Below are 25,571 nucleotides of genomic sequence, written 5' to 3'. Positions count from 1 at the left end.
AAGAAATCAAATACTGAATTGTAGGCAAAGAGGGCAATTTCTATAATCAATCAGGTCTTTCTGTATGAACTTTAATGATCTGACTTGGTGTTTGAAATATCTGACAAAAAAATCAAATTCTTAAATGATATAATATATACAGTCAAACCTCTTGTATCAAATGACCCTGTACTAAGCAGATACTGTGTAAAATCCAAAACTTAATCTCATATAGCTAATAATGATGGAAGTATAATGATGAAACCTCAATCAAGCTGACACTTTCATTAAGCCAGTCAAAACACTAGTCTGTTGTCCAATCGTGTGTACTTAAAACGGGTTAGACTGTACTACTCTACACATATAATCTAACTATTAGGTCTACAATAACTGTAAATAGACTTTTGTTTTATAACATATAACATACCTGTATTCATCGAATGATCCATTGTTTAACACATTATATATGTTTTTGACCTTAACAAGAATAAAATGAACACCTAGTAAACTTGTGCATTTGTTTCAAAAATAAAATAAGGTTGAATACAAAGTCATAACAGCAAAGGAAACTTCATGTGCAATTTGAATGTGCTCTTACCTTATTTGAGGCAAATACGCATTATTTATGTTGTTTGTAAATAACAGTGATTCAATAAAATTTTTTGCAAAGTACAACCCATCTATTTCCACCATTTCATGGGTAGACTATCATATGGGTACACAATTCAGGTTTATGAGAAATACATACCAGTCTAGGAAGCATTTCAGTATATTCAACTTCAACAGTGCTGCAAAATTTGTGCAAGGATACATGGCTCTCGAGCAAGAATTTTTTAGCAAAATCCATGAAGTCAAAGTGAAATGCAATCTTGGGTTTAGAAGATGAGCCTGGCCACAGCTGGAGTTTAATTAGTTTTTCAGCATCCTTAATACACTGACAGAATTCAACAATTTTTAAATGCTGCCGACCTAAATTTTATATGAGATCAAAAATTGGATTAATTGATATGCAAATAATTAACATAGAAATTATTGGCCTAAATGAAGCTAATGCTTAACAGTATTACTAACATATACACATTTACATGTAGTCAAAGTCAAAATACTGTTATTGTTGCCATACTGTACCTTTCCATCCACACATATTATAGTATGTGATTGTGTTGAAGAGCAGTTAGCATGCTGACTGTCACGTAATATACCACCAAAAAGTAATGGAACAAACATTTCACAATCAGTCTAAAGAGTAGTTATTTAAGCATCAGAACATGTATACATTCCATAAGGCACCATGCACAGCATATAGCAGCATATCCTTCTTGAAAATGATTGATAGTTTTAACAAAATACTACAGATTAAGTTACTTTAGAGTTAAGACATGGTTGTAAAAAATTGCCAGCATTTGATGAATACTAGAGCTTAACAAGCCAAATTCCAAATGTAAAAAGCAAAAATATTTCATCTGAAGAATTGACTTTTGGAAATAATCACCTAGAATTGCCTTCTAACAGACGACTTAACTTGTTTATGTTATGCTGGCAGGCAAATTTTATAGGGATTCATCTGTGCCGCCAGAAAGAATTAAGCTTACCTTCCATATTTCAACCAAATGGAAAACATTCCTCGTTCGATGAAGGGATTCCGCACACTCAAAACTGCTTTCTTTGCTGGTATCCCATCTTCTAAACATTTTACGCAGAGTTGTCCTGGCAACATGGCACAATTTTCGATGTACGACTTTACTAAATTATCTTGCAAACACTTCCAGGATTCGTTTTCATTCACTCTCCTCCTTTCATATCGAGATCCAGTTCCACGTAAATTATTTGTACCTTCGTTAAGGTTTTCTTGAAAGCCTTCAAATGTATCGATCGTGCGAATGGGAAGAACAACATTAGGAGAGAGAGAAATATTTTTCCTACTAAGTTTCCCAGACGCAGAGTATGTCTTCACAGTCAAAGAGTATGGTTTTACCCTGCGATTGCCGCTCCTACTAAGCGCCATCTTTTCTGTCTCACACTAACAGTGTCCAGAGATATTGAGGTCAGGAGAGACAAACATAGCCTTTAGATAGCACAGAAAGCAATCTAAATTGGCTATCTTCCGCATTCTAAAATTTAGAACTCTGAGTAATACCCATTTAGAATGAGCGAAACGGGTGTAAATTGTCAGTGAGGAGAGTTTTCATCGAGTATTTTCGGGAGAAAGACGAATGCGACTCTGCGGACATTACGTCATTCGAGTGTGATAGTGTGATGTTGTGTGATGTATCACAATATTGCTAGCCAAAGTAGCAAAAAATATATCGCGCATCAGATGGGGGATTTCGTCCTTTGCCGCTCAGATTTACCGAAATTGACCGCTTTTCCGAAAATTTCACAATTTCCTACTTCCTCCTGAAGAAAGAGTGAGAAAAAAGAATGTGTGTATTTGGGTCTCGGCAAGCAATTTTTTGATGAAAATCAAGGTAAAAACCTTAAATTCATAACGGTGAGTCAACTGTGGTTATCAGTTATCTGCTCCTACGAGGATGCATTTATAACTATCGACGAAAGAGCTATTATGTCGGCTACACATGTATGAATGCAACGAGAGAGAAGTTAGCTTATTTGTTATCATTGCTATTTTCCTTCTTTTCATGCAATGGGCAATGGCTTTTTTCGCCACAATTGTAGGATTTTTACTTGTTTCTTTAAAAAAGTACATATTAAATCTCTGGATATTTACAGATTTTCTGTAATTGAGTTTCATATGAAATTTCAAAAAGACTCAAGTCTGCATAAGTTTGGTAAATGAAATCAAACAATATTGTATAGAAATTACTTTAAGTAACCTTTTTGTGATGTTCTGAAGTGTAACTGCATCAAATACTTGTAAAGTTGTAGCACATTTTGATTTTGTTGTATTGATATATGAATTGGGCAAAATGCAAATAATCATCAAAACACTTATGCTTCCAATGGTGTTTAATTTGTTTATGGTGTTTTATGGTGTTTATAGTTTTAATACTTCTACCTTTCTTTTTCACTTTGTTTTGTTTTTCCTATATTTGCAATAAAAGTGCGCTATAATTTGAATGATTAACACAGTTTTCACCTCAATAATAAATTTCATAAGCAGTTGGTAGTGCATTTTGTTCTCTGAGTATCCACATCTGGTGTTTTCTTCATACAAGAATGATGAAATGCATATGGATATGTCATAGCAAGGCAATAAAACCAAATGATTTACATACCTATAGTGTACTTTTATGCTAGAAGCTTAAGAGCTTTTTAGAAATTAGAAAGTTATTGGATTATATTAGCTTTATATCATAATCTCAGGAAAAGAAATGTAGAAAAGCTTTGAAAAGTGAAAAACATTTCCTTAAAAAAAGCAGCAATAATGCATATGATAAATCTCCATTCTGTACTTTACTAGGTAAATAAGCTCAAACTGTTTCTTAAAGCAAAAACTGTTATAATGAAGAAATATACAGTACAGTAACTTTAAAGGTTTCATCACTGAATCTTTAATGCTTCAGTGTAGTGCATTAGATATTAGTAACATTTAAACAACACTCAACTAAAACATTTTGATAAAGATATGACATGATTTAAACATTAAGTTATATAAAACCCAATGGCTTACACAGTTTCATGCTTCAAATCTGCATCGAGTCATCATCAATCTCAGTACAAATGTTTACATAGACATAAATTTTATCGCCTTCCCATTTTATATGTTTGTGAATTGACATTTCATTAAGCATCAAAACACACACAACCTTCTTGCCATCTTTCTTTGGATCATGAACTTTAACTTCAAAGCATTCAAGGCATCATTAGTGAATCCATTGTCTCCATCCATAGAATTTGACCACAATCAAATTAAATAAATCTGGATAGGGCAGTAATCTAATTAGCCAATGATAATTATAGATTATAATTATGCCCAGGAGTTATAATACCCACATATAGATTATCACATGGATAAATGAATCAAAATAAATAAGTGGTAGACAGATTGTCAGTCAAGATTTACTTCAACGATTGACTAAGTTTTTGGTGCGCATCAGCATCTATAAATCATTCGCTATATACGTTTAGTAAAAAATTTATAGGTATTTTTATTTGTTTTCTTTCACCGTCAAAGCTATCTTACGACCAACATACAAGAAATATGTTTGTAAATGATGATCGTCCAGGTTAATAAAGTCCTGAGAAGGACTGTTTTTGATGTTGTTGACTGACGTTTCGACAACCTTAGCGGTACTCATCTTCAGAGTCAAATGAGGAGTAAACGTCAGGTTAGCCGTATTTGTTGTCTGGTTCTTACGTCATTGTATTGTGTGTACAGGAAATGCAGGAAATGTGTATTGTCATTGTGGATTAGTGTGAAGTGAAATATTTTATTTTTAGTTGTGATGTGTGATTTAGGTGTGACGTTTTTAGTTGTAGTGTGTGGTGTCAATTGTGTATTGTCATTGTGAATTAGTTTGAAGTGTAATGTTTTAGTTGATCGTTTGTTTGTATTGTGAATAAGTCGTTTGTAAGGTGCCGGTAATTGCTGTGATCTGTTCAGGGGTTTGTTCCAAGTTGGTATACCAACTTTCTAATGTAAGCCGTTGTCTATAGTCAGTACTGTAAGTGATGCATTTTGCCGAGTCCCAGTCAATGTTGTGCTTTGTGATTCGGTGATGTTCGGCAATGTGATTAGTTTTGTCTTGTTTCTTAGTAGCTCGTTTGTGCTCAGTAAGTCTTATGTTTAAGTTCCTGCCAGTTTCCCCGATATAGGAGGCGTGGCAGTCGGAGCAGTTTATTTTGTAAACTGCACCTTGTCGTTCGTTGGGTTGTTCTTTGTCCTTTATGTTCGTTAGTACTTGTCGTAATGTTGTGATTGGTTTATGTGCGACACGTATGTTGTATGGTCGTAAGATACGCGAGATAGTCTCAGACGTACCTTTGATGTAAGGTATCGTTGCTGTTGTCACTGAGTTGTTCGTTTCGTTGGGTTCGTTGGGTTTGTAAGTGTTGCGTTTGATAAAGTCAGAGTTATAGTTGTTTTGTCAAAACACGTTTGAGATAGTTGTTTTCGTTTTGTAGAGCGTCCGGTGAATCACATATGATTTGTGCACGTCTTGTTAATGTTCTGATTGTGGTGGCTTTGTGTGATGTAGGGTTGTAAGATGATTGGTCTAGTAGTCGGTCAGTATGTGTTGGCTTGCGATAAACTGTTGTTCCTAGTTTTGATTGTCATGTTTTACCAAACAGTCGAGAAAAGGAAGAGTTCCGTTTTCTTCGACATCTTTGGTAAATTGTATGTGGCTGTTCTGTTTGTTGATGTGAGTATGGAAGTCATCAATCTCGTCTGCATGTAGTGCTGTGATTGTGTCATCTACGTAGCGAAACCAAAAAGGTAGTGCATGTTTGTAAGTCATGAGTGCCCGTTCCTCTATAGATTGCATTACAATTTCAGCAACTACAACAGAAACGGGCGAGCCCATTGCTGTCCCATGTAATTGTTTGTAGTGTGTTCCTTTGTATTGGAAGTAAGTCGAGGTGAGGCAGAGCTCTAGTAACTCCATAATGTCTTCTGTCGGTAATGGCAGTACGTCCGTGGTGTTTGTAATGAGGGTTTTTGTACAAGTAAGTGCCAGATTAAGTGGAATACTGGTGAACAGTGATTTCACATCAAAAGACACTAGTATATAGTTGTCTGGTATTTGTATAGTGCACAGTTTTTTAATGAAAGTTTCAGTGGATTGTAGCTTGTGTTTTGATTTGTTTGTAAGTGGTTGCAGTATGTTAGTCAAGTACTTTGAAAGTTCGTAAGTAGGCGAACCACAGAATGATACAATTGGTCGCATGGGTATTTGTGGTTTGTGAAGTTTTGGTAGTCCGTATAGTCTGGGTGGTCGTGGTACTGAACATCTGAGTCGATAGTAAATACGTTCAGATATAATGTTAGATTTTCTCATAGAGAAGATCTTTCTGTTAAGTTTGCGTACTAGTGATGGTGTTGGGTCTCGTTTGAGTTGTTCGTACGTTTGTCTGTCGTTAACAAGTGTGTCCATTTTGTTAAAGTAATCATTCCTGTCCATGACCACAGTCACGCGTCCTTTATCTGCTGGTAAAATGACGATGTTGTTGTCGTGTTTTAGTCGTTTGAGTGCTTGTTGTTCGTCTTTTGTCAAATTGTTGTCACGTATAGAGGACGATTGTAAAGTGGAGGCTATCCTGCTTCTGATCTCGTCTTTTGTTGTCTCTGACAAGTCTCTTTGATACGCTAGGACAGCCTCGACACTTGATACTATCGTCTCAGTCGGGATTTGTCTAGGTGTTATGGAATGTTTTAGTCCGTAAGATAGTAGTCGCGTTTCAGTTTCGTCTAATGGGCGGGAAGAAATATTCCTCACCCAGTTATCGTCATGTTTATGTCTTGCACGTGTTTTAGTTTGTTTTAAACGTTCAAGTTTTTGTTGTTGTTTGATTTGGTGTTGTGTCTCTGTCTTGTTTGCTCGTTTCTCTGCAATAGTTTGTATGGTAGAAAGTAAAGTATCACTTACTGTCGTTGGTATGAGTTCCTTCAGTTTGTTCAGTCTTTGTTCTTGTTGTTTGATGTAATAGTTGATTCGTCTGTGACAGTCGTTAATCCGTGCTCGTATCAGTCGTCTGCTGGTGGATTTGACAATCTGAATAGCCTCTTGTGTGTTCAACGGAGACTTAATTCTAAGTCCTGCCGGAACGAGACCAAAATCCTTGCAGCGGTGGTTGAACCAGAGTTGTTGGCGTATGCGTCTGACGTTGCTTGCAAAACGTATGTAGTCGTTAGCAAGTTGTTCGCTCTGTCGTCCAAATGATCGTAATAAAGTAAATGGTTTGAACCCGGGAGTATCGTTATATGTTTGTAAATGATGATCGTCCAGGTTAATAAAGTCCTGAGAAGGACTGTTTTTGATGTTGTTGACTGACGTTTCGACAACCTTAGCGGTAGTCATCTTCAGAGTCAAATGAGGAGTAAACGTCCAGGGTTGCCAGGTCGTATTTGACGTAATCGGCCAAACTGATCGCCAAAATCGGCCAAACTGGATTATAAAAGGCCAAATTGCTCATTGCCACTGAACTATATATGTTAAGTTTTTAAATATACCGAAACCATTTCGAAACATATGCGCGCTTGAGTACTGTGTTGTATTTCATGACAAAACCATGGAAATTATGTACAATGCATATTGAAAACAATGACTTTGTAAAGTGACTATTAAGTCAGTTCAGCCTATATTTCAACAACCGTTCCAAACAGTTAAACAAAACATAAAAGATGAAAGTATGTATATCATTAAAAGATATAACAAAAAGATTAACAAATATTTTTGTCTAATAAGTCAGTTTACATTTTTGTTGATAATGACTTGCAAATCTTGGAATGTTGAAAAGTTATAAAATTCATACATCATCAAACAACGGTAACAGTTCACAGTCAACATCCTGCTCTTCTTTGCCCTCCCGGTTTGTGTTTTGGTTCCGTTCTTCATCAAGCTGGTACATGTTTTCCGTTGTGAACAGCTGAAACATTCTTTCTGTCACTGTGAAATCTTTGCAACATTTGGACTGGAAATAGAGAGTTGTTCGGATTCGTGTCAACGCATCCAGCGTCTTAAAAGACATTCGGTTGCGAAGCTTATTCTTAATAAATGTCACAGTACTAAATAAACGCTCAACGATAGCATTACTAATTGGCACTGACAAACAAGACAGTGCATAGTTTGCTAAAGTTGCAAACTTTGCATCTTCAAGATCACATCTTAGCATTTGTCGGACCACAAGCCAAAAAGATTCGGTATCAGTTGGAATGATACCCCCAGGAAGCTCTTCCTTCCAGTTAATGTGAATCATTTGCCGGTATTCTTCTTCAATTTTGTCACTGTACTCTCCCATCAGGTGCTGGTACGGTAGCTTTCCAAAATCCACTCGTCGAACTTGGTTGAGAACTACATCTGGGGTGAGTGCAACAAGCTCTGAAAACACATTTTTTTATCAGGAAGACGTGCCTCTACCTGAGAAATACAAGTCATCAGCATTTCGAGACAGCATTGTTTTACAGCCAGCAGGGTGTTCTCGTTGTTGCTGTCGTTCTTTTGCAGAGCATTGAACTCCGCCATAAATTTACTTCCAAAATCAATTTGGTGCAGAGTTTTCTTATTATCGCGGTTATCATACACTCTTGATTTCATTGTGCGATGGTGAAGATGAGGCTCTCTCAACACTTTGTCAGGACTGGACTTGCTCGATTGGAAAAGGGCATTTATTCGTTCAAACTCAGTAACCACTGGAAGCGCAAATGTAAGATACAAGTGGTTAACATTATCTTGTACCATGCGGAGGAGCTCTCTTGCCTTGTACCTTTGGGATGGCGTCAATTTTTAACTCTCAGTGGTGATGTTTTCATAATCTTTTTGCAGAACGTCCCAATTCTTGTAAATTGCTGAAATAACTTTGCCTCTTGAAAGCCAACGCGTACTACAGAACTTCACAAATGGCATCGTAGTTCCTGAAAAACCGATAAATCCTGTGCTATCATTCAATTCATCGTGCAACGCTTTATACTCATCACCGCGAATTGTGCTCTGCGAAAACCAAGCAGGAATTTCCTCTAAAAGATATGAAAGGTTACTGGGCAGCTTGTTGAAACCATGCTGAACACATAAGGGCAACGAATGGCAAATGCACTTCATAAGTATACAACTTGGGTTAATTTCTTTGATTCTGGACCACACTGAGTTATGCTGCCCAACCATTACACTGGCACCATCGCATCCAAATCCCATACAATTCTTCAAATCTAAACAGTACCAGTCCAGTGTTTTCTTCGTGGCATTAAAAATCAGCTCCCCAGTTGCAGAAGACATTGGAACAATTTCAAGTAAGCAGTCGGTTACTTTGCACTGTTTCTCACTGAAGTAACGAATAATAATTGCCAGATCCTTAGCGACTGATATATCCGTCGTTTTGTCCACAATTAAAGAAAAATGCTTTCCTTCAACATCTTTTTTGATATCTTCCTTTAAAGCTGGACCTACGACTTCGGTGATGATCTTCGTGCATTTGGTGCGGTGCAATCTAATATGTTCCAAATCACTTTTTTTGCCATATTTTGCCAATATCTCACCAAAATGATCTACTGTCTGGATGGATCCATGGCAAGCTGTCTGAACAGCGATCATAATCTCGGACTCCTGTATGGCACGTTTTGATGTTGAACTGGTTGATGGAAAGCAAGTTGTCAACGGCCGTGAAAAAGAACTTCTAGATACAAAAGAGCGATGAATATCACTTTCTTCGTGGGTCGCCAGAGCATCTCGCTTAGCCTGTAACAAGCGACGGCAAAGCGTACAATATGTTTTGTCCTTATTATTAGGTGCTTCAGATACCCAGCTAAAATCTATTTCCCATTTGGAATTGTACTTGCGGCCGCTATCGTAACTTGATTTCCATTTTGGCATTTTGAAAATTTTATAACGAAAAAAAGAACGTTCCCAAACAAACAACTCTACACCTCTAATCACAGCCTGATTTTCACATCTGTTAATACTAAGTAAATGTTTGTTATACAAACAAAGCACAAATAGGACATGAAATATGATATATTGATATGTTTCACGAATACTGCACGTGAATTAGCACGTGATACGCCATTAACTAGAATCGAACATTGAACTATTGAACAGCAGAACTACCGATTGAGAATTACGATAATAAGAAGGAAACATATATTAGAGACAGAAGTGTAAGAACTTTGTGAACAGAAGAACCAAGAGCTGCCCTAGAGTAGAGATGCAAATTTTCTGTTAATTAAAGTTATGATATTAATTGCTGGGAAAAGGTTGTATTTGAGCTAATTTCCCCTAGAGCCCAACGGTCCGCGAAAGAATATAACGCGAAAAGGCTGATATGAATTCTTAACTCTTGCTTTATTCTGGCGTGTTTCGTGAAATAGGAAACAAGTTATTTTGTGCAAGAATGACATTAAACATTCATCAGAAAACTATGAGTGTATCATGCTAAGGATCTGGCAATTATTATTCGTTACTTCAGTGAGAAACAGTGCAAAGTAACCGACTGCTTACTTGAAATTGTTCCAATGTCTTCTGCAACTGGGGAGCTGATTTTAATGCCATGAAGAAAACAAATCAGGCCGAGGAAGAGCATAAGTACTGGGTACAACCACAACAGTACTCATCTGATACATCATTATCAGTCAATTACGAGTAATATAATTAATAATAAAATTTCATGACATCAAAATTTGAAAAGGCCAAAATAGGCCAAAATCGATTTGGCCGGCTAGCTTTAATTTTCCCAGCCAAACAGGTTTCAAAAAGGCCAAATTTCAGTTATTTGGCCGGTAAAAGGCCAAACTGGCAACCCTGTAAACGTCAGGTTAGCCGTATTTGTTGTCTGGTTCTTACGTCATTGTATTGTGTGTACAGGAAATGTGCAGGAAATCTGTATTGTCATTGTGGATTAGTGTGAAGTGAAATATTTTATTTTTAGTTGTGATGTGTGATTTAGGTGTGACGTTTTTAGTTGTAGTGTGTTGGTGTCAATTGTGTATTGTCATTGTGAATTAGTTTGAAGTGTAATGTTTTTAGTTGATCGTTTGTTTGTATTGTGAATAAGTCGTTTGTAAGGTGCCGGTAATTGCTGTGATCTGTTCAGGGGGGTGTGTTCCAAGTTGGTATACCAACTTTCTAATGTAAGCCGTTGTCTATAGTCAGTACTAAGTGATGCATTTTGCCGAGTCCCAGTCAATGTTGTGCTTTGTGATTCGGTGATGTTCGGCAATGTGATTAGTTTTGTCTTGTTTCTTAGTAGCTCGTTTGTGCTCAGTCAACAACAACAAAAACAGTCCTTCTCAGGACTTTATTAACCTGGACTATCATCATTTACAAACATATAACGATACTCCCGGGTTCAAACCATTTACTTTATACAAGAAATAGTGATGAACATTGATAATTGGGAAGTGGAGCTCATATTTATATATGTATGATACGATTGAAACGAGCTTATTTTCACAGGAGGATTATTTTTTTATGTAAAAATGATTTGTCAGCCGTAGGAAGCTCACCCAAACTTATCTACGTCATGAATAAAACTCATCATGTACATGTAATAATAACAACACAAATATTTTATGGTTTATTCACTATACTTCCATAAATGAAAAACATTGATAACATACTTACATTGAACATTTTATTAACTCGTAACGTAGTTCAAGGGAAGAAGGAACTGGTCGACAACAGCCACAATTCTCTTCAACCGCTGTGAACAATAACCACTTTCTTTAATGTAGAGTCCACGATCATGGTAAATACACCAACATTTGTTTGTTGTTTCTTAATCTCATTTGATGACTAATTGCCGCTTAAGAGAAGAATGTCCATGTCTAAAATCAAGCATAGAGGAAACAAAAGTTACTAAGACGGAAACTTTATGGGAAGGCCACACTGCAAACTGTCTCGACAGTGAATTCAGTGCTGTAGATGTTATTACATAACTTCGCACCTGCGCCATTGTGTAACATCACCTAGGGCCACATGGGTACAATCGTCGCAAATTTCACAACTATATTTAATTACCTGTTTGAAATGTTTTCTATTGCAAACTGTCTCGACAGTGAATTCAGTGCTGTAGATGTTACATAACTTTGCACCATAGCCATTTCTACCGCCGGTGACCTTTTTCTGACTGTCGTCATAGTTACTCGATGTTAACAAATGTCCAAAAATCTTGCTCGGAACATACATGTTTTCATCTTTATGCATCTCAACTGGAACGCCTTTGCCATCGTTTTTAACACTGATTCGTTTATTCTTGCTAAATAAAAAGGTATATTATAAACTCAACGTGCAGTACGTTCACGAGGGAAATAGCGAGTTTTGTTTTCCTTGAGTCCGTCCCAATGTAGAGACTCGAGTGATAGCAAAAACGCCATTTCCCGGGGGATGTAGCGACTGATGGCTTGTTATACAGGGTGTGTGAAAAAAAAGGCGAACAGATAGGAAAACGTCGCTAAAGTGATCAACGCGCAAGAACTGCAAAAACCTTTTATGTGTTAGGTAGTTGGATTTAAAGTTAAATTTCGTCGCTTAATCTCGTTTTACGAATTCGTTATGATATCAAAATAAGCAGGCAGCAATTTTTCAATGGTTTCACTGGCGGAAAAAAATTGCATTTATTTCAAGTCATGTGACCATAAATAAGCCAATCACACATACACAGCACCTTAATCCTCTCATGTTTTAGATGATTGACATGTCTTGATGAATGACATACGTAACGACACACTTATAGCACCCCCCCCCCTCCCTCCCTACGAAATTATAATGGATCTATCTCAGGAATAACGTAGTTATCAACTGGCTTTTTTACATAGATGATTTCGAAGTTACATTCGTAATTAAATAGTTTTGAAATTAATTACGGTCACTGCGAATAAAAAACCGCGAAAGTCGATTTTCCAGGAATTTTCAAGGAAAATACTTTGAAAAAAAACATAATGTACGCTTCAATAAGAGTTTTTAAGTAGCCATAAAATATAAACTTACGCATCAATGGAAATTCTAATATAAGACATTTCGGCATCCCTTTGCTTGTTGTCAGCTGCATTTACTATAAAATACAATATAAAATACACACATTAAAAATTTCACACTTTGCTGTTGTTGCAAGAAGACCACCTTTGAACATTGCTTTTATTAGTCTTGCCATCTTTATGGCTGTTACAAAAGGCATCCTCGCTGCTTTTCGAAAAAGACCATTTGATGGGGCAACAAAGATGGGGAAGATGGGACAACAATCGTAAAGATTGCAAGATTAATAAAAGCAATGTTCAAAGGTGATCTTCTTCCAACAGCAGCAAAGATGTTTATCCAATAATCGTAAAGTTGGCAAGATTAATAAAAGCAATGTTCAAAGGTGGTCCTCTAAAAACAAAGTAACAAAATGATTTTTGGTGGATGGGAATTTTTTGATCTACCAAATAAGAAGGTGGCATCGCAGCACAACGAAAGATATGGACATAGTCAATTGCACTCCCATCAACCAAATCTCTTGGATATATTGTACAATTGAACATTTTAGCCAACGAATCCCAATTCCCTTTCACTTCAGCATCATTAGTAATTGGGTAGTATGACTGAATAGCTCACTGGATTACTGTGGACAAAGCAAACATACCCATCAAGGGTGAAAAGGTGTAATTATTTGCTCTTTCCACTGCTTCTTGTAAAACTGCTGCAATTTCATTCGCATTTTCTAAAGAGGTTAGAGCTGCATCGGATATACACATGGCAAAGGCATTTTTAAGTGAAGTGAAAGCACCATTTTTATGCTGGGACTCGATGACAGGATGGGTAGAATAGTATTTTGCATTCTCAAACATTTCAACACTAGTTAGGAATCTCAAGTAAATAGAGAGAGTCTCATTCCCAACTAATGCAATAGAACATGCATTGAACAGACAATTCCCATTGGCTAAAGTACTAAAAGAAAAATTAGTATTTAAGTATTAATGGCTGCTTTGTTATACCAAGCTATACCTGGAAACAAATCTGCTAGACTGACTCTGACATTAGAATAAACAAGGGTAACCAATACTGTTAAAGATAGACTAATAATATTGAAATTGAGGAAGTTATTTTGTCTTTGTGTTAATTTGGTAACATCATGATAAAGTCAAAGTCACAGGCAGGTAGTCTAAGATTTGGAACTAGTCTAGGCATGTCGAACAGGATTCAGACGACTTATTGATTCCATCTACTATAGCATCAATATTCTATATAACCTGCGAAAGAAAGCAACGGTTATTCAAAATGATATGTCAGTTTCTTTAACCAGGGGATAACATAAAATGCCAGGAATACAAGGATAATACATTATTGATTGGGTTAAATTTTAAAAAGGACTAGCTTTGACTAATATTGAAGTAAAACAATTTTTTTTGACAGACAGTAACAATTAAAATTATTTAGGCCGTACATTAGACAGACTGAGTATGCAAAATAATGACAGCTTTAGACATATATTTTACATGATACACTAAATGTGAATAGCTGAAAATTAACGGATTGATCATATATTTCAGGCCAAGATGTCAAACGTAAATAAAAATATAAATTAATACCCCAATACATGAAAATTCTTACCTATCAGGGACATTGGGTCCTGATCTTTCAATTTGGCTTTCAGGGAACTGCAGTTTTGAAAATGAACAAGTTCGTAGCATAATATCGCCAGTAGAATTTATACGACGAAGCCTTTCCTCGTTGATTATTTTAACACAGTGTTGTCTCAAGTTAGACAATTCACCAGAAATAATTTCGCAAGCGTTCTCTTGCTGAAAGTTTTGGACGAGCTTTTCAAGAACATCGATCTTTTTAGAAGTTTCCATTGATCCTAATCGCTGAGTAGAACTAGAAATACTACCGTGAAATTGGCACCACATTGGGCACAACATTCAATACAACATTCATCACAACATTCAACACCACATTCAACTAAAATTTATCATTCAAAATGATAAATCGAAAAATCGTCTTTAAAACACGTTTTCCATCAAATAAAATAGAAAAAACAATTCTTAACTGTTTATTATTATTTTACTGTCCTTAACCATCACAAAAAATGTATAAAAGTCAAGAAATTGAAGAAAACACTAAGATTTATATTACAGTGTACTTTCCATTTCTCTTAATTAGCGTATAACTTAAAAACTACACGGTAGAATTTTTTTAAACTTGGCCAGAATATAGATAATTATATTGCCTAAAATATATCCAAAATCTGGAGGTGCACAAAATATAAATGATAGAAAAACATCTACAAAGTCGGATGACACGAATACGCGTAATATAATATTATATAATTAACTTCCTATATCCAGGTATCTTTGCAAACAAAGGCCTATAAATAAAAAACTACACGGTAGAATTTTTTTAAACTTGGCCATACTGTTGATATGTTTATTCTCTAAAATATATCCAAAATCTGGAGAGTGCACAAAAAAATAATTTGTAGAAAATCATCGGCAAAGTCGGATGACACGAATACGCGTAATATAATATTATATAATTAACTTCCCATATCCAGGTAACTTTGCAAACAAAGGCCTATAAATAAAAACTACACGGTAGAATTTTTTTAAACTTGGCCAGAATATAGATAATTATATTGCCTAAAATATATCCAAAATCTGGAGTGCACAAAAATATAAATGATAGAAAAAACATCGGCAAAGTTGGATGACACAAATGCGCGTAATATGATCTTGCATAAATAAGTTAAGAATTCCGGTTCTTTAACAAACAAAGCCTTATAAATGAAAAACTACACGGTAGAATTTTTTTAAACTTGGCTATATTGTAGATATTTTTATTGTCTATAACATATCGAAAATCTGGAGAGTGCACAAAAAATAAGTTGTAGAAATCATCAGCAAAGTTGGATGACACGAATACGCGTAATATAATATTTAATAATTAACTTCCTATATCAAGGTATCTTTGCAAACAAAGGCCTGTAAATAAAAACTACACGGTAGAATTTTTTTAAACTTGGCTATATTGTAGATATTTTTATTGTCTATAACATATCCAAAATCTGGAGAGTGCACAAAAATACAAAAGGAATAGTATTCCTTGAGAATAAACCGTGAAGTTGGCACCACATTCGACAAACAGCTCTATAGCTAAAAAACTACACGGTAGAATTTTTTTAAACTCAAGTATATTATACAATTTTATATTGTCTAAATATATCCAAAATTTGGAAAGTGCACAAAATATAAATGATAGAAAAACATCGGCAAAGTTGGATGACTCAAATGCGCGTAATATAATCTTGCATAAATAAGTTAAAATTCCGGTTCTTTAACAAACAAAGACCTATAAATAAAAAACTACACGGTAGAATTTTTTTAAACTTGGCCATACTGTTGATATGTTTATTCTCTATAATATATCCAAAATCTGGAGAGTGCACAAAAAAATAATTTGTAGAAAATCATCGGCAAAGTCGGATGACACGAATACGCGTAATGTAATATTATATAATTAACTTCCCATATCCAGGTAACTTTGCAAACAAAGGCCTATAAATAAAAAACTACACGGTAGAATTTTTTTAAACTTGGCCATACTGTTGATATGTTTATTCTCTAAAATATATCCAAAATCTGGAGAGTGCACAAAAAAATAAGTTGTAGAAAATCATCGGCAAAGTCGGATGACACGAATACGCGTAATATAATATTTAATAATTAACTTCCTATATCAAGGTATCTTTGCAAACAAAGGCCTGTAAATAAAAAACTACACGGTAGAATTTTTAAACTTGGCCATATTACAGATATTTTATTGTCTATAACATATCAAAATCTGGAGAGTGCAAAAAATAAGTTGTAGAAATCATCGGCAAAGTTGGATGACACGAATACGTATAATATTATATAATTAACTTCTTTATCCAGTATCTTTGCAAACAAAAGGCCTGTAAATAAAAACTACACGGTAGAAATTTTTAAACTTGGCTATATTGTAGATATTTTATTGTCTATAACATATCCAAAATCTGGAGAGTGCACAAAAATATAAAGGAATAGTATTCCTTGACAATAAACCGTGAAGTTGGCACCATTTCGACAAACAGCTCTATAGCTAAAAAACTACACGGTAGAATTTTTTTAAACTCAAGTATATTATAGAATTTTATATTGTCTAAAATATATCCAAAATTTGGAAAGTGCACAAAAATATAAATGATAGAAAAACATCGACAAAGTTGGATGACTCAAATGCGCGTAATATAATCTTGCATAAATAAGTTAAGAATTCCGGTTCTTTAACAAACAAAGACCTATAAATAAAAAACTACACGGTAGAATTTTTTTAAACTTGGCCATACTGTTGATATGTTTATTCTCTATAATATATCCAAAATCTGGAGAGTGCACAAAAAAATAATTTGTAGAAAATCATCGGCAAAGTCGGATGACACGAATACGCGTAATATAATATTATATAATTAACTTCTTTATCCAGTATCTTTGCAAACAAAGGCCTGTAAATAAAAAACTACACGGTAGAAATTTTTTGAACTTGGCTATATTGTAGATATTTTTATTGCCTATAACATATCCAAAATCTGGAGAGTGCACAAAAATATAAAAGGAATAGTATTCCTTGACAATAAACCGTGAAGTTGGCACCACATTCGACAAACAGCTCTATAGCTAAAAAACTACACGGTAGAATTTTTTTAAACTCAAGTATATTATAGAATTTTATATTGTCTAAAATATATCCAAAATTTGGAAAGTGCACAAAAATATAAATGATAGAAAAACATCGGCAAAGTTGGATGACTCAAATGCGCGTAATATAATCTTGCATAAATAAGTTAAAAATTCCGGTTCTTTAACAAACAAAGACCTATAAATAAAAACTACACGGTAGAATTTTTAAACTTGCCATACTGTTGATATGTTTATTCTCTATAATATATCCAAAATCTGGAGAGTGCACAAAAAATAATTTGTAGAAAATCATCGGCAAAGTCGGATGACACGAATACGCGTAATAATATTATATAATTAACTTCCCATATCCAGGTAACTTTGCAAACAAAGGCCTATAAATAAAAAACTACACGGTAGAATTTTTTTAAACTTGGCCATACTGTTGATATGTTTATTCTCTAAAATATATCCAAAATCTGGAGAGTGCACAAAAAAATAAGTTGTAGAAAATCATCGGTAAAGTCGGATGACACGAATACGCGTAATATAATATTTAATAATTAACTTCCTATATCAAGGTATCTTTGCAAACAAAGGCCTATAAATAAAAAACACGGTAGAATTTTTTTAAACTTGGCCATACTGTTGATATGTTTATTCTCTAAAATATATCCAAAATCTGGAGAGTGCACAAAAAAATAAGTTGTAGAAATCATCGGCAAAGTTGGATGACACGAATACGCGTAATATAATATTATATAATTAACTTCCTATATCCAGGTATCTTTGCAAACAAAGGCCTGTAAATAAAAAACTACACGGTAGAATTTTTTTAAACTTGGCTATATTGTAGATATTTTTATTGTCTATAACATATCAAAATCTGGAGAGTGCACAAAAATATAAAGGAATAGTATTCCTTGAGAATAAACCGTGAAGTTGGCACCACATTCGACAAACAGCTCTATAGCTAAAAACTACACGGTAGAATTTTTTTAAACTCAAGTATATTATACAATTTTATATTGTCTAAAATATATCAAAATTTGGAAAGTGCACAAAAATATAAATGATAGAAAAACATCGGCAAAGTTGGATGACTCAAATGCGCGTAATATAATCTTGCATAAATAAGTTAAGAATTCCGGTTCTTTAACAAACAAAGACCTATAAATAAAAAACTACACGGTAGAATTTTTTTAAACTTGGCCATACTGTTGATATGTTTATTCTCTATAATATATCCAAAATCTGGAGAGTGCACAAAAAATAATTTGTAGAAAATCATCGGCAAAGTCGGATGACACGAATACGCGTAATATAATCTTGCATGTGATGAACAGTTGTTTTTATTTTGCTTTGTTGTGACGTGCGCGTGCATTTCACGTGATTGAAATTTTGGGATTATCACAGAAGGGGGGAGTGTTGTTGAAAATAAAAGAATTCGAGATGTTGTTGTTGTTGAATAACGTAGTGTTTTTCTTTTGACGACTTCGTTGTAAAAAATAACGATTTTATCATGCAACCTGCATGACATTGCATATTTAAGTTAAGAATTCCTGTTATTTAACAAACAAAGGCCTATAAATAAAAAACTACATGGTAGAATTTTTTTAAACTTTGCCATATTGTAGATATTCTTATTGTATAAAATATATCTAAAATCTGGAGAGTGCACAAAAAATTTATTAGTACAATTCACTTTTTACTAAATTGTTTAAAAATAGTAAACTCTGTTTGGTTGTTAGTACCAAATTAATTATGCAGTGACGTAACAGTGCTGGTTATTTTTTTTGAAAATTTGTTCTAGTTGCTCATCGCTTTAATTTTTTCAAAATTTAGTGAATGAAGTAAATGACTTGTTTTTGGAGCAGTCGTGACCAAGTATTACTTTAATGCAGGACCTTTACGTCACGGTATAATTAGACATGTGCCTTATTTATATTATATTTTTACAGACTTACTAGATAATTACTTTACTTTATTATCTTATAATTAGAAATCGGCTATTATTTACCACAGTATTTTCCTTTCTATCGCAATTTTTTACGTTGTTGACACGATCAGAATGTCGATTAACAATTTCTGTCGCAGAATTCACTGAGTTCGTCCAGAAAATTGATCTGCACTCTGATTCGGTTTGTTTTATGGAGTTTATTAGCAATGAACAATCTACACAATCTCTCCGACTATTACAAATTTGAGTCTATTTATATGTTTACATTTCGTGACTTACGTGCACTATTACAACATGAATTAATTAAGAGAGAAAATACTTAGGAAGTGTTAAGTATATACACCTAATTTTAATTATAATTTTGGCACACATAAAACTCTGCATGGGAACTTATAAAATCTGGCATGCAATAAAAATATAAATGAAATATCCTAAATTATACAACACTCTCCCCCTTGACTCACTCAGGAGTCAAGCATCGCTAACCTTCCACCTGGCGTCCAAAGCCGCCTTTCTCTTAGTCTTCTCCTTACATCCGCTAACCATATCCTCCTTAACAACCCTTCAACCTTACTCTCGTCTTTAACCTCAACTGGATATAAATGCTGAATCGCTCTATTCAACACCTGGCGACGACCGTTTGTCATCACGCAAACCCTTGCACCACGAACGACCTTATCCTTGCCACAAATCAATTCCTGAATCACACCTGTCTTCCACTCCCCCCTTTTCTTACCCTGCTCAAACACAATGACCACATCCCTGGCTTAATTATCGCCGACTGTTTGTCTGCCATCCCAACCTTATGAAATTCCCGAAGATTCGTGAGATACTCCCGTTTCCACCTGCTCCAAAAATGCTCCAGTATGGTACTTAAATGTTTGAATCGTGTCCTAGTGTTTGTTCTAGTCGAATCTTGTCCTAAATCATTAATTTTTGAGTCCTTGCTATCGGGTAATGTCACGATGCGCCTACCATAGACTAAATGTGCAGGAGTAAGTACTTCACTATTCACTTCCTCGTACTCATACGTTAAGGGTCTAGAATTCAATTTAGCTTCAACTTCAGCTAGAACAGTTGTCAGTTCGTCGAAAGTAAGTTTTGCATTGCCCAAAACTTTCCTTAAACAGACTTTCACTAGCCCTATCATCCTTTCGAAAAACCCTCCCCACCATGGGGCCCTCTCTAGGTTAAATCGCCACTCAATGTTCTTAGCGCTAAGGCAATTATCTACTTCTTCGCATTGAAATAAGTCGCGCAACGTCTTTTTTGCGGCTTTAAATGTTTTGGCGTTGTCAGAAACAATAAGTTTCGGTGTTCCAAACCTTGCAAAAAATCTTCTTAAACAGCGCAGAAATGTCGCTGCACTCAAATCGTGCACTAACTCTAAGTGAACCGCGCGTGTCACACAGCAGGTGAACAGCGCAATGTACACCTTGCTCATACTTGCCTTTGTTTTACGTACAAAGGTCCTGCAAAATCTACGCCTGAATTTTCAAATGGTGCGGCTCTCCTAACCCTAAACTCTGGTAACGCTGCTTGCTTTATTTGTGTACACGGCTTACTGTTCCATCGTTTACAAGCTACACATCCACCGCTCACTCTCTTAACTTCCTGTCTGCCCTTGGGTACCCAATACTTCGACCTCAGTTGCGCCAACGTGCTCCGAACTCCCCCATGCATAACAGATTCATGACACTGCCTAATCACTAGCTCTGTGAAATACTGTCTCCTAGGCAAAACAATCGGCTCTCTAGCTTCTGCCTCCAAATCTGATTCACCCAATCTTCCCGTACAATGCAGTATCCCGTTCATTTCTATCAGTCCGTACTGTCTTTCTAACTGCTTAAACTCGGGTTGCTCTCGTAACTCTAGCTGGGCTGACTTTATCCACTCGCATTCTCCATCATTCATTTCGCTCGCTTTTATTGGTCCGGTAAAAATTTCTAATCCTAGTCTTTTTTGTTTCAAATTATAGACGAATCTCTTCACCCACGCAGTAACTCTTAACAGCCGTGTAAGTGTGCTGTATTTACTTATGCTAATGACATTGCCAATTCCAAACAATGACCTTGCACTTATGATTAGGTTAACAACAAATGACCTTTTCTCTTCAACCTTGCTGTCTACTGTGGGAACTATCTCCTTCACCATAGGATAATGCCTTGGACTACCCCAACCAAGACGGTCCTGACCACCAAACCTCCGCGTTCTTTAACTCAGTCATCAAGACCCTCGCGACCCTAAATCTGCAGGGTTTTCCTTACCTGGACAATGACTCCACTCTGTTTTGAACTAAGCCTTAATATTTCGTCAACTCTATGCTGAACAAATTGCTTCCAATTGCCTGAGTTGACTATCCAATACAAAACAGTCATACTATCAGTCCAATACTTAACGCCCTCAAAATTATACTCTGACTCTAACGCTTTCCTGACTGCAGACATTAAATGAGCCAATATTCTAGCTGCCATTAATTCTAACCGCGGAATACTAAGTTCTTTCATCGGGGCTACTCTTGTTTTGCTGGCAATCAACTTAACACGAACATCGTTACCGTTCAAAACTACTAGATACACAACCGCATAATAAGCTCGCTTTGACGCATCCCCAAATCCATGCAAAAAATATCTCTGCTTTGATTCTGAGCCAGATGTGTCAGTCACGCCGCTCGAGTACCTGCCTATTGAAACACTCTTTACCTCCTTTAGATCTCTCCACCACTTCTCCCACTTCTCTTTCACACTTTTAGGCAATGTAATGTCCCAATCCACGCCACTGTAACAAATATCTTGAAAGAGAATTTTAGCTTTAACAATCGTAGGACTCAAGAGCCCTAATGGATCGAAGATACAAGCTAACAGACTCGACACATTTCTCTTCGTCGGTTCCGTGTTTTCCGCTTTCGCACCCGACGCTATCCCATTCCAACCCTAATACTTTACCAAATTGACCCTGTACTTGAGCAAGCGTGGTTTTCGCATACGTTTGCTCATCAACGCAACTACTTTCCACGTCACGCACATCTTCTTCAATTTGCGATCTTAACGCACTATCATTAGTCCGCCATTTGCGTAACTTAAATCCGCCTTCATTCATGCGTTCGTTGGCCTTACGATATAGCTGATACGCTCGCTCTGTACTAGATTCACCGCTGGCAAGATCGTCCACGTAAAAGCTTTTAGCAGTTTTTCTGAAAATTCCCTATCGCACTGTAAATATTTGCTAATATGATGCCTTAACGTCGAATTAAGCAAAATGGTGACGAATTCACCCCAAATACGACTCTACAAAACGGTAAACTACAAGATTCAAATTGTTGCGCAGTACATCATCTACCCACAAAAACCTTAGGCTATCTCGATCCCTTTCGTGCACTTCAATGTTTAGGAAGGCCTTCTCTATGTCCGCTATTAGCGCTATTCTTTGCTCACGGAACCTAAGCAGAATATCAAACAAAAGTGGATTAAGTGAAGGTCCGATATGCAAACAATCATTCAAAGAGACACTTGACTTGAGTACTTTAGCGCTTGCGTCATAAACCACTCTAACCTTTGTCGTCTTGGCATCCTTTCGCACGACAGCTTGATGAGGCATGTAATGTATTTTGGCATGAGAATTAATCACACTATCTTTTCCTACCCTCTCTATGATGCCTAACTCTTCTTGGGCCTTAATGATAGTGTCATATTCCTTCAGTAATTCTGGGTTCTTACCTAGTCGTCTGATTTGTCCCTTCATTCTCTTAAGACTTAAGTCATAGTTAGTAGGTAAAGGATCGTGACCCTCCCTCCAGGGCAACCCCACTGAATAACGCGTACCGTCAAAACTAAGATCGTTTATGACCGATTCATGCACATCACTTACTTTGTCCTTAATTCCTAGGCTTTCTAAATCCCAAAAGTTTTCTACGTTGATACAAGTTTTATTAGCGGAGCAAAAATTTACCTGAGCAGTGGCGGGTTGATTCTTATCCGTGCTTCCAACCGGCCCTGAAACTACCCATCCAAGCACCGTCTCGATAGCCACAGGCTCCCCCTGCTTCCCTCGCATAATACGACCTTTCTGCAACGACCACAAGTAATCCGCACCCACGAGTACGTTTACCTCCAATTCCTCATTTACCTTACAAACATCAGACAACCACAACCCCCTTCAAATGTTCAAAGTTATTTCGAACCACCTCCAAATGTTGATTACTAATTACTGATATTTCTGGTACAACATATGCCTCGATAGATACGACTTCACCACCCGACAACGAACTCAAATCCAATCGCACAACCCTTCTCAACTCGTTCTCTAAAGCCCTTTTCCCAAACGTTCCTATTCTCAGATTTTCTTCACGAACGACTTTACATCCCAACGCTTTAGCCGTCCTTTCAGTAACAAATGATCTCTGACTCCCAGAATCCAACAAAACCCTTACTCGTCCCGACTTACTACCAACCAGTTTTGCTTGTGCAGTTTGCAAAGCAACATTGCATCCTGCTTTTTCACAACTATTCTTAGGACTTACAAATAGAGTATTACTACTATTGGCATCTACATTCTCAACCTCCCTTTGTCCAACAGTTCCCTGGGGCTTACTTTCCTTTCCCGAATCACACAGAGCCTTGTGGTGATTCTTCTTACATATACTACATTTAATATTGTTGTCACAGTCACGAGCCTTGTGGCCCTTTTCCAAACAAATATAACAACGACCGTATTTCTTAATAATATTCTTACGTTCCTCAATTGACTTGATCTTCTCACATTCTTCATGCCGATGACATCCCAGGCAGAATGCGCAACGAACCGGTCCCGATTTTGTCAGGAGGGCGCTTGCTGTTTTCGTATCGTTCCGCCTGGCTCCATTTGACGACTTCTCAGGATCACCATGCCGTTCTCGTTGCTCTCTCTGAACTCGATGCTCTTCTCGCAGCTCAACTTCGCACTTTAACGCTCTTAACATATCGTCCATATCCCACTGATGGAAGTTTTCGCCTCTCGTGATCAACAATCGAATCGATTCCGGTATCAAGTTCAAAACGTAAGGTACCACGATTGATGAATACGTAGCGCTGTCCACTCCCAATGCATCCAAACCTCGATGATGTGCTTCGACACTATCACACAAGTGACGAAGAGACGTAATATCTCTCGGATCTTTCACTCTATCTAAGTTCAAAAGTTTTGCATGTGCGCTCGTTGGACCGATTCTGGCTTCCCATAGCGTTCCTTCAACGCGTCTATTGCAGCGTTGTAGTTCGCCGAAGTCAAAGAATATCCCGCGATACATGACTTCGCTGGTTCGCCTAAGAGTCCCCGAAGATAATTGAATTTGTCAACGTCGGACAAACTTCCATTTCCGTGAATGGCGCTTTCGAAGGAATCCCAAAACTCCTGCCATTCGCAAACATTTCCATTGAACCGCTTAACGTGCAGCTTTGGCAATTTTGCGCAAACTGTTCTATTGGTCACCGACGCTCCTCCGTCAGACCTTAACGAACTGTTCATTCTATTTTCCGAAGCGCAATTGCCGTCAATCTTTTGGCGAAGCTTCCTCGCCATCGACTTTGCTTCAGAACTTATTCTTCCAGCTTCCTCGACTTCGCTGACAATGTCAAGTTCTGACGCTTCTTCGTCCCCAGCAATCAAGTTAAGGATGTCTTCATCCAGTTTTTGGAGCATAGCGACTGTCTCCAAGATTTTGTCGCGTTGCTGTTCCGCGTCATTCTTTCTTCGTTCATCGAATGCGTCGACTAAGCCTGCTGCCGACGCCACAACTTTCGTCAGGTAACCGCGATGACCTGCTCGTACTCTTTTCTTTCTTGCTAACTCCTCCATACTATCCGGCTCGAAGGACCACTTGTCGCAGAATTCACTGAGTTCGTCCAGAAAATTGATCTGCACTCTGATTCGGTTTGTTTTATGGAGTTTATTAGCAATGAACAATCTACACATCTCTCCGACTATTACAAATTTGAGTCTATTTATATGTTTACATTTCGTGACTTACGTGCACTATTACAACATGAATTAATTAAGAGAGAAAATACTTAGGAAGTGTTAAGTATATACACCCTAATTTTTAATTATAATTTTGGCACACATAAAACTCTGCATGGGAACTTATAAAATCTGGCATGCAATAAAATATATAAATGAAATATCCTAAATTATACAACAATTTCAATTTTTCTGGAAATGTTCCTCTTGCATTCTGAACTTATATGAAGTTACTGTTGTAAATTGTCATGTTATGTTATGTAGAGTGTGACTGTGTCATATTTTTGATACTAAGATAACGGATATTATGTTTATGTAAAATGTTAAGTCATATATTATTAGACAAATACGTATATA

General features: G+C 36.4%; 6 protein-coding genes across 8 annotated transcripts in view; 1 reads left to right on the top strand and 5 right to left on the bottom strand.

The window, feature by feature from the left end:
- The window catches only part of LOC124459200, a 5,676-nt gene extending 3,728 nt beyond the window's left edge, over positions 1–1,948 (bottom strand). Inside the window, exons 1-4 of one of the 3 annotated variants that reach the window (XM_047008717.1) lie at positions 1,572–1,948; positions 1,108–1,218; positions 728–948; positions 407–456 (exon numbers count right to left, since the gene is read on the bottom strand). In XM_047008717.1, coding sequence (XP_046864673.1) covers positions 407–456; positions 728–948; positions 1,108–1,123 — 287 coding nt within the window. In that variant the 5' untranslated portion in view covers positions 1,124–1,218; positions 1,572–1,948. Of the gene's footprint in view, positions 1–406; positions 664–727; positions 949–1,107; positions 1,219–1,571 lie in introns of those variants that run through there. The other 2 variants (XM_047008719.1, XM_047008720.1) reach the window with 2 other exon arrangements.
- The window catches only part of LOC124459170, a 25,674-nt gene continuing 2,016 nt past the window's right edge, over positions 1,914–25,571 (top strand). The window contains exons 1-2 of the mRNA XM_047008690.1: positions 1,914–1,925; positions 18,677–18,685. The gene's annotated coding sequence lies outside the window, so the exon portion shown is untranslated. The remainder of the gene's footprint in view (positions 1,926–18,676; positions 18,686–25,571) is intronic.
- On the bottom strand, positions 7,132–10,034 carry LOC124459202 (SCAN domain-containing protein 3-like). The gene has a single exon (XM_047008721.1). It carries the CDS (start codon positions 9,462–9,464, stop codon positions 8,385–8,387), a length of 1,080 nt encoding a protein of 359 aa, XP_046864677.1. The 5' UTR covers positions 9,465–10,034; the 3' UTR covers positions 7,132–8,384.
- Positions 19,685–23,273, bottom strand: LOC124459173. Its single transcript, XM_047008694.1, has 6 exons — positions 22,570–23,273; positions 22,075–22,413; positions 21,488–21,998; positions 20,671–21,410; positions 20,023–20,560; positions 19,685–19,957 (listed from the first exon to the last, which is right to left on the bottom strand). Exons 1-6 carry the CDS (start codon positions 23,271–23,273, stop codon positions 19,685–19,687), a joined length of 3,105 nt encoding a protein of 1,034 aa, XP_046864650.1.
- LOC124459172 lies at positions 23,356–24,186 on the bottom strand. Its single transcript, XM_047008693.1, has one exon. The coding sequence runs from the start codon at positions 24,184–24,186 to the stop codon at positions 23,356–23,358; it is 831 nt and encodes a 276-aa protein (XP_046864649.1).
- Positions 24,390–25,571, bottom strand: part of LOC124459171 — a 25,184-nt gene continuing 24,002 nt past the window's right edge. Inside the window, exon 3 of the mRNA XM_047008692.1 lies at positions 24,390–25,406. Coding sequence (XP_046864648.1) covers positions 24,390–25,169 — 780 coding nt within the window. The 5' untranslated portion in view covers positions 25,170–25,406. The remainder of the gene's footprint in view (positions 25,407–25,571) is intronic.

The sequence above is a fragment of the Xenia sp. Carnegie-2017 genome, unplaced genomic scaffold (assembly GCF_021976095.1).
Source record: "Xenia sp. Carnegie-2017 unplaced genomic scaffold, XeniaSp_v1 HiC_scaffold_7, whole genome shotgun sequence".
Taxonomy (NCBI): Eukaryota; Metazoa; Cnidaria; class Anthozoa; order Malacalcyonacea; family Xeniidae; genus Xenia; species Xenia sp. Carnegie-2017.
Note: the sequence above shows the minus strand (reverse complement) of the source record. Positions and strands in the feature narration are given on the sequence as shown.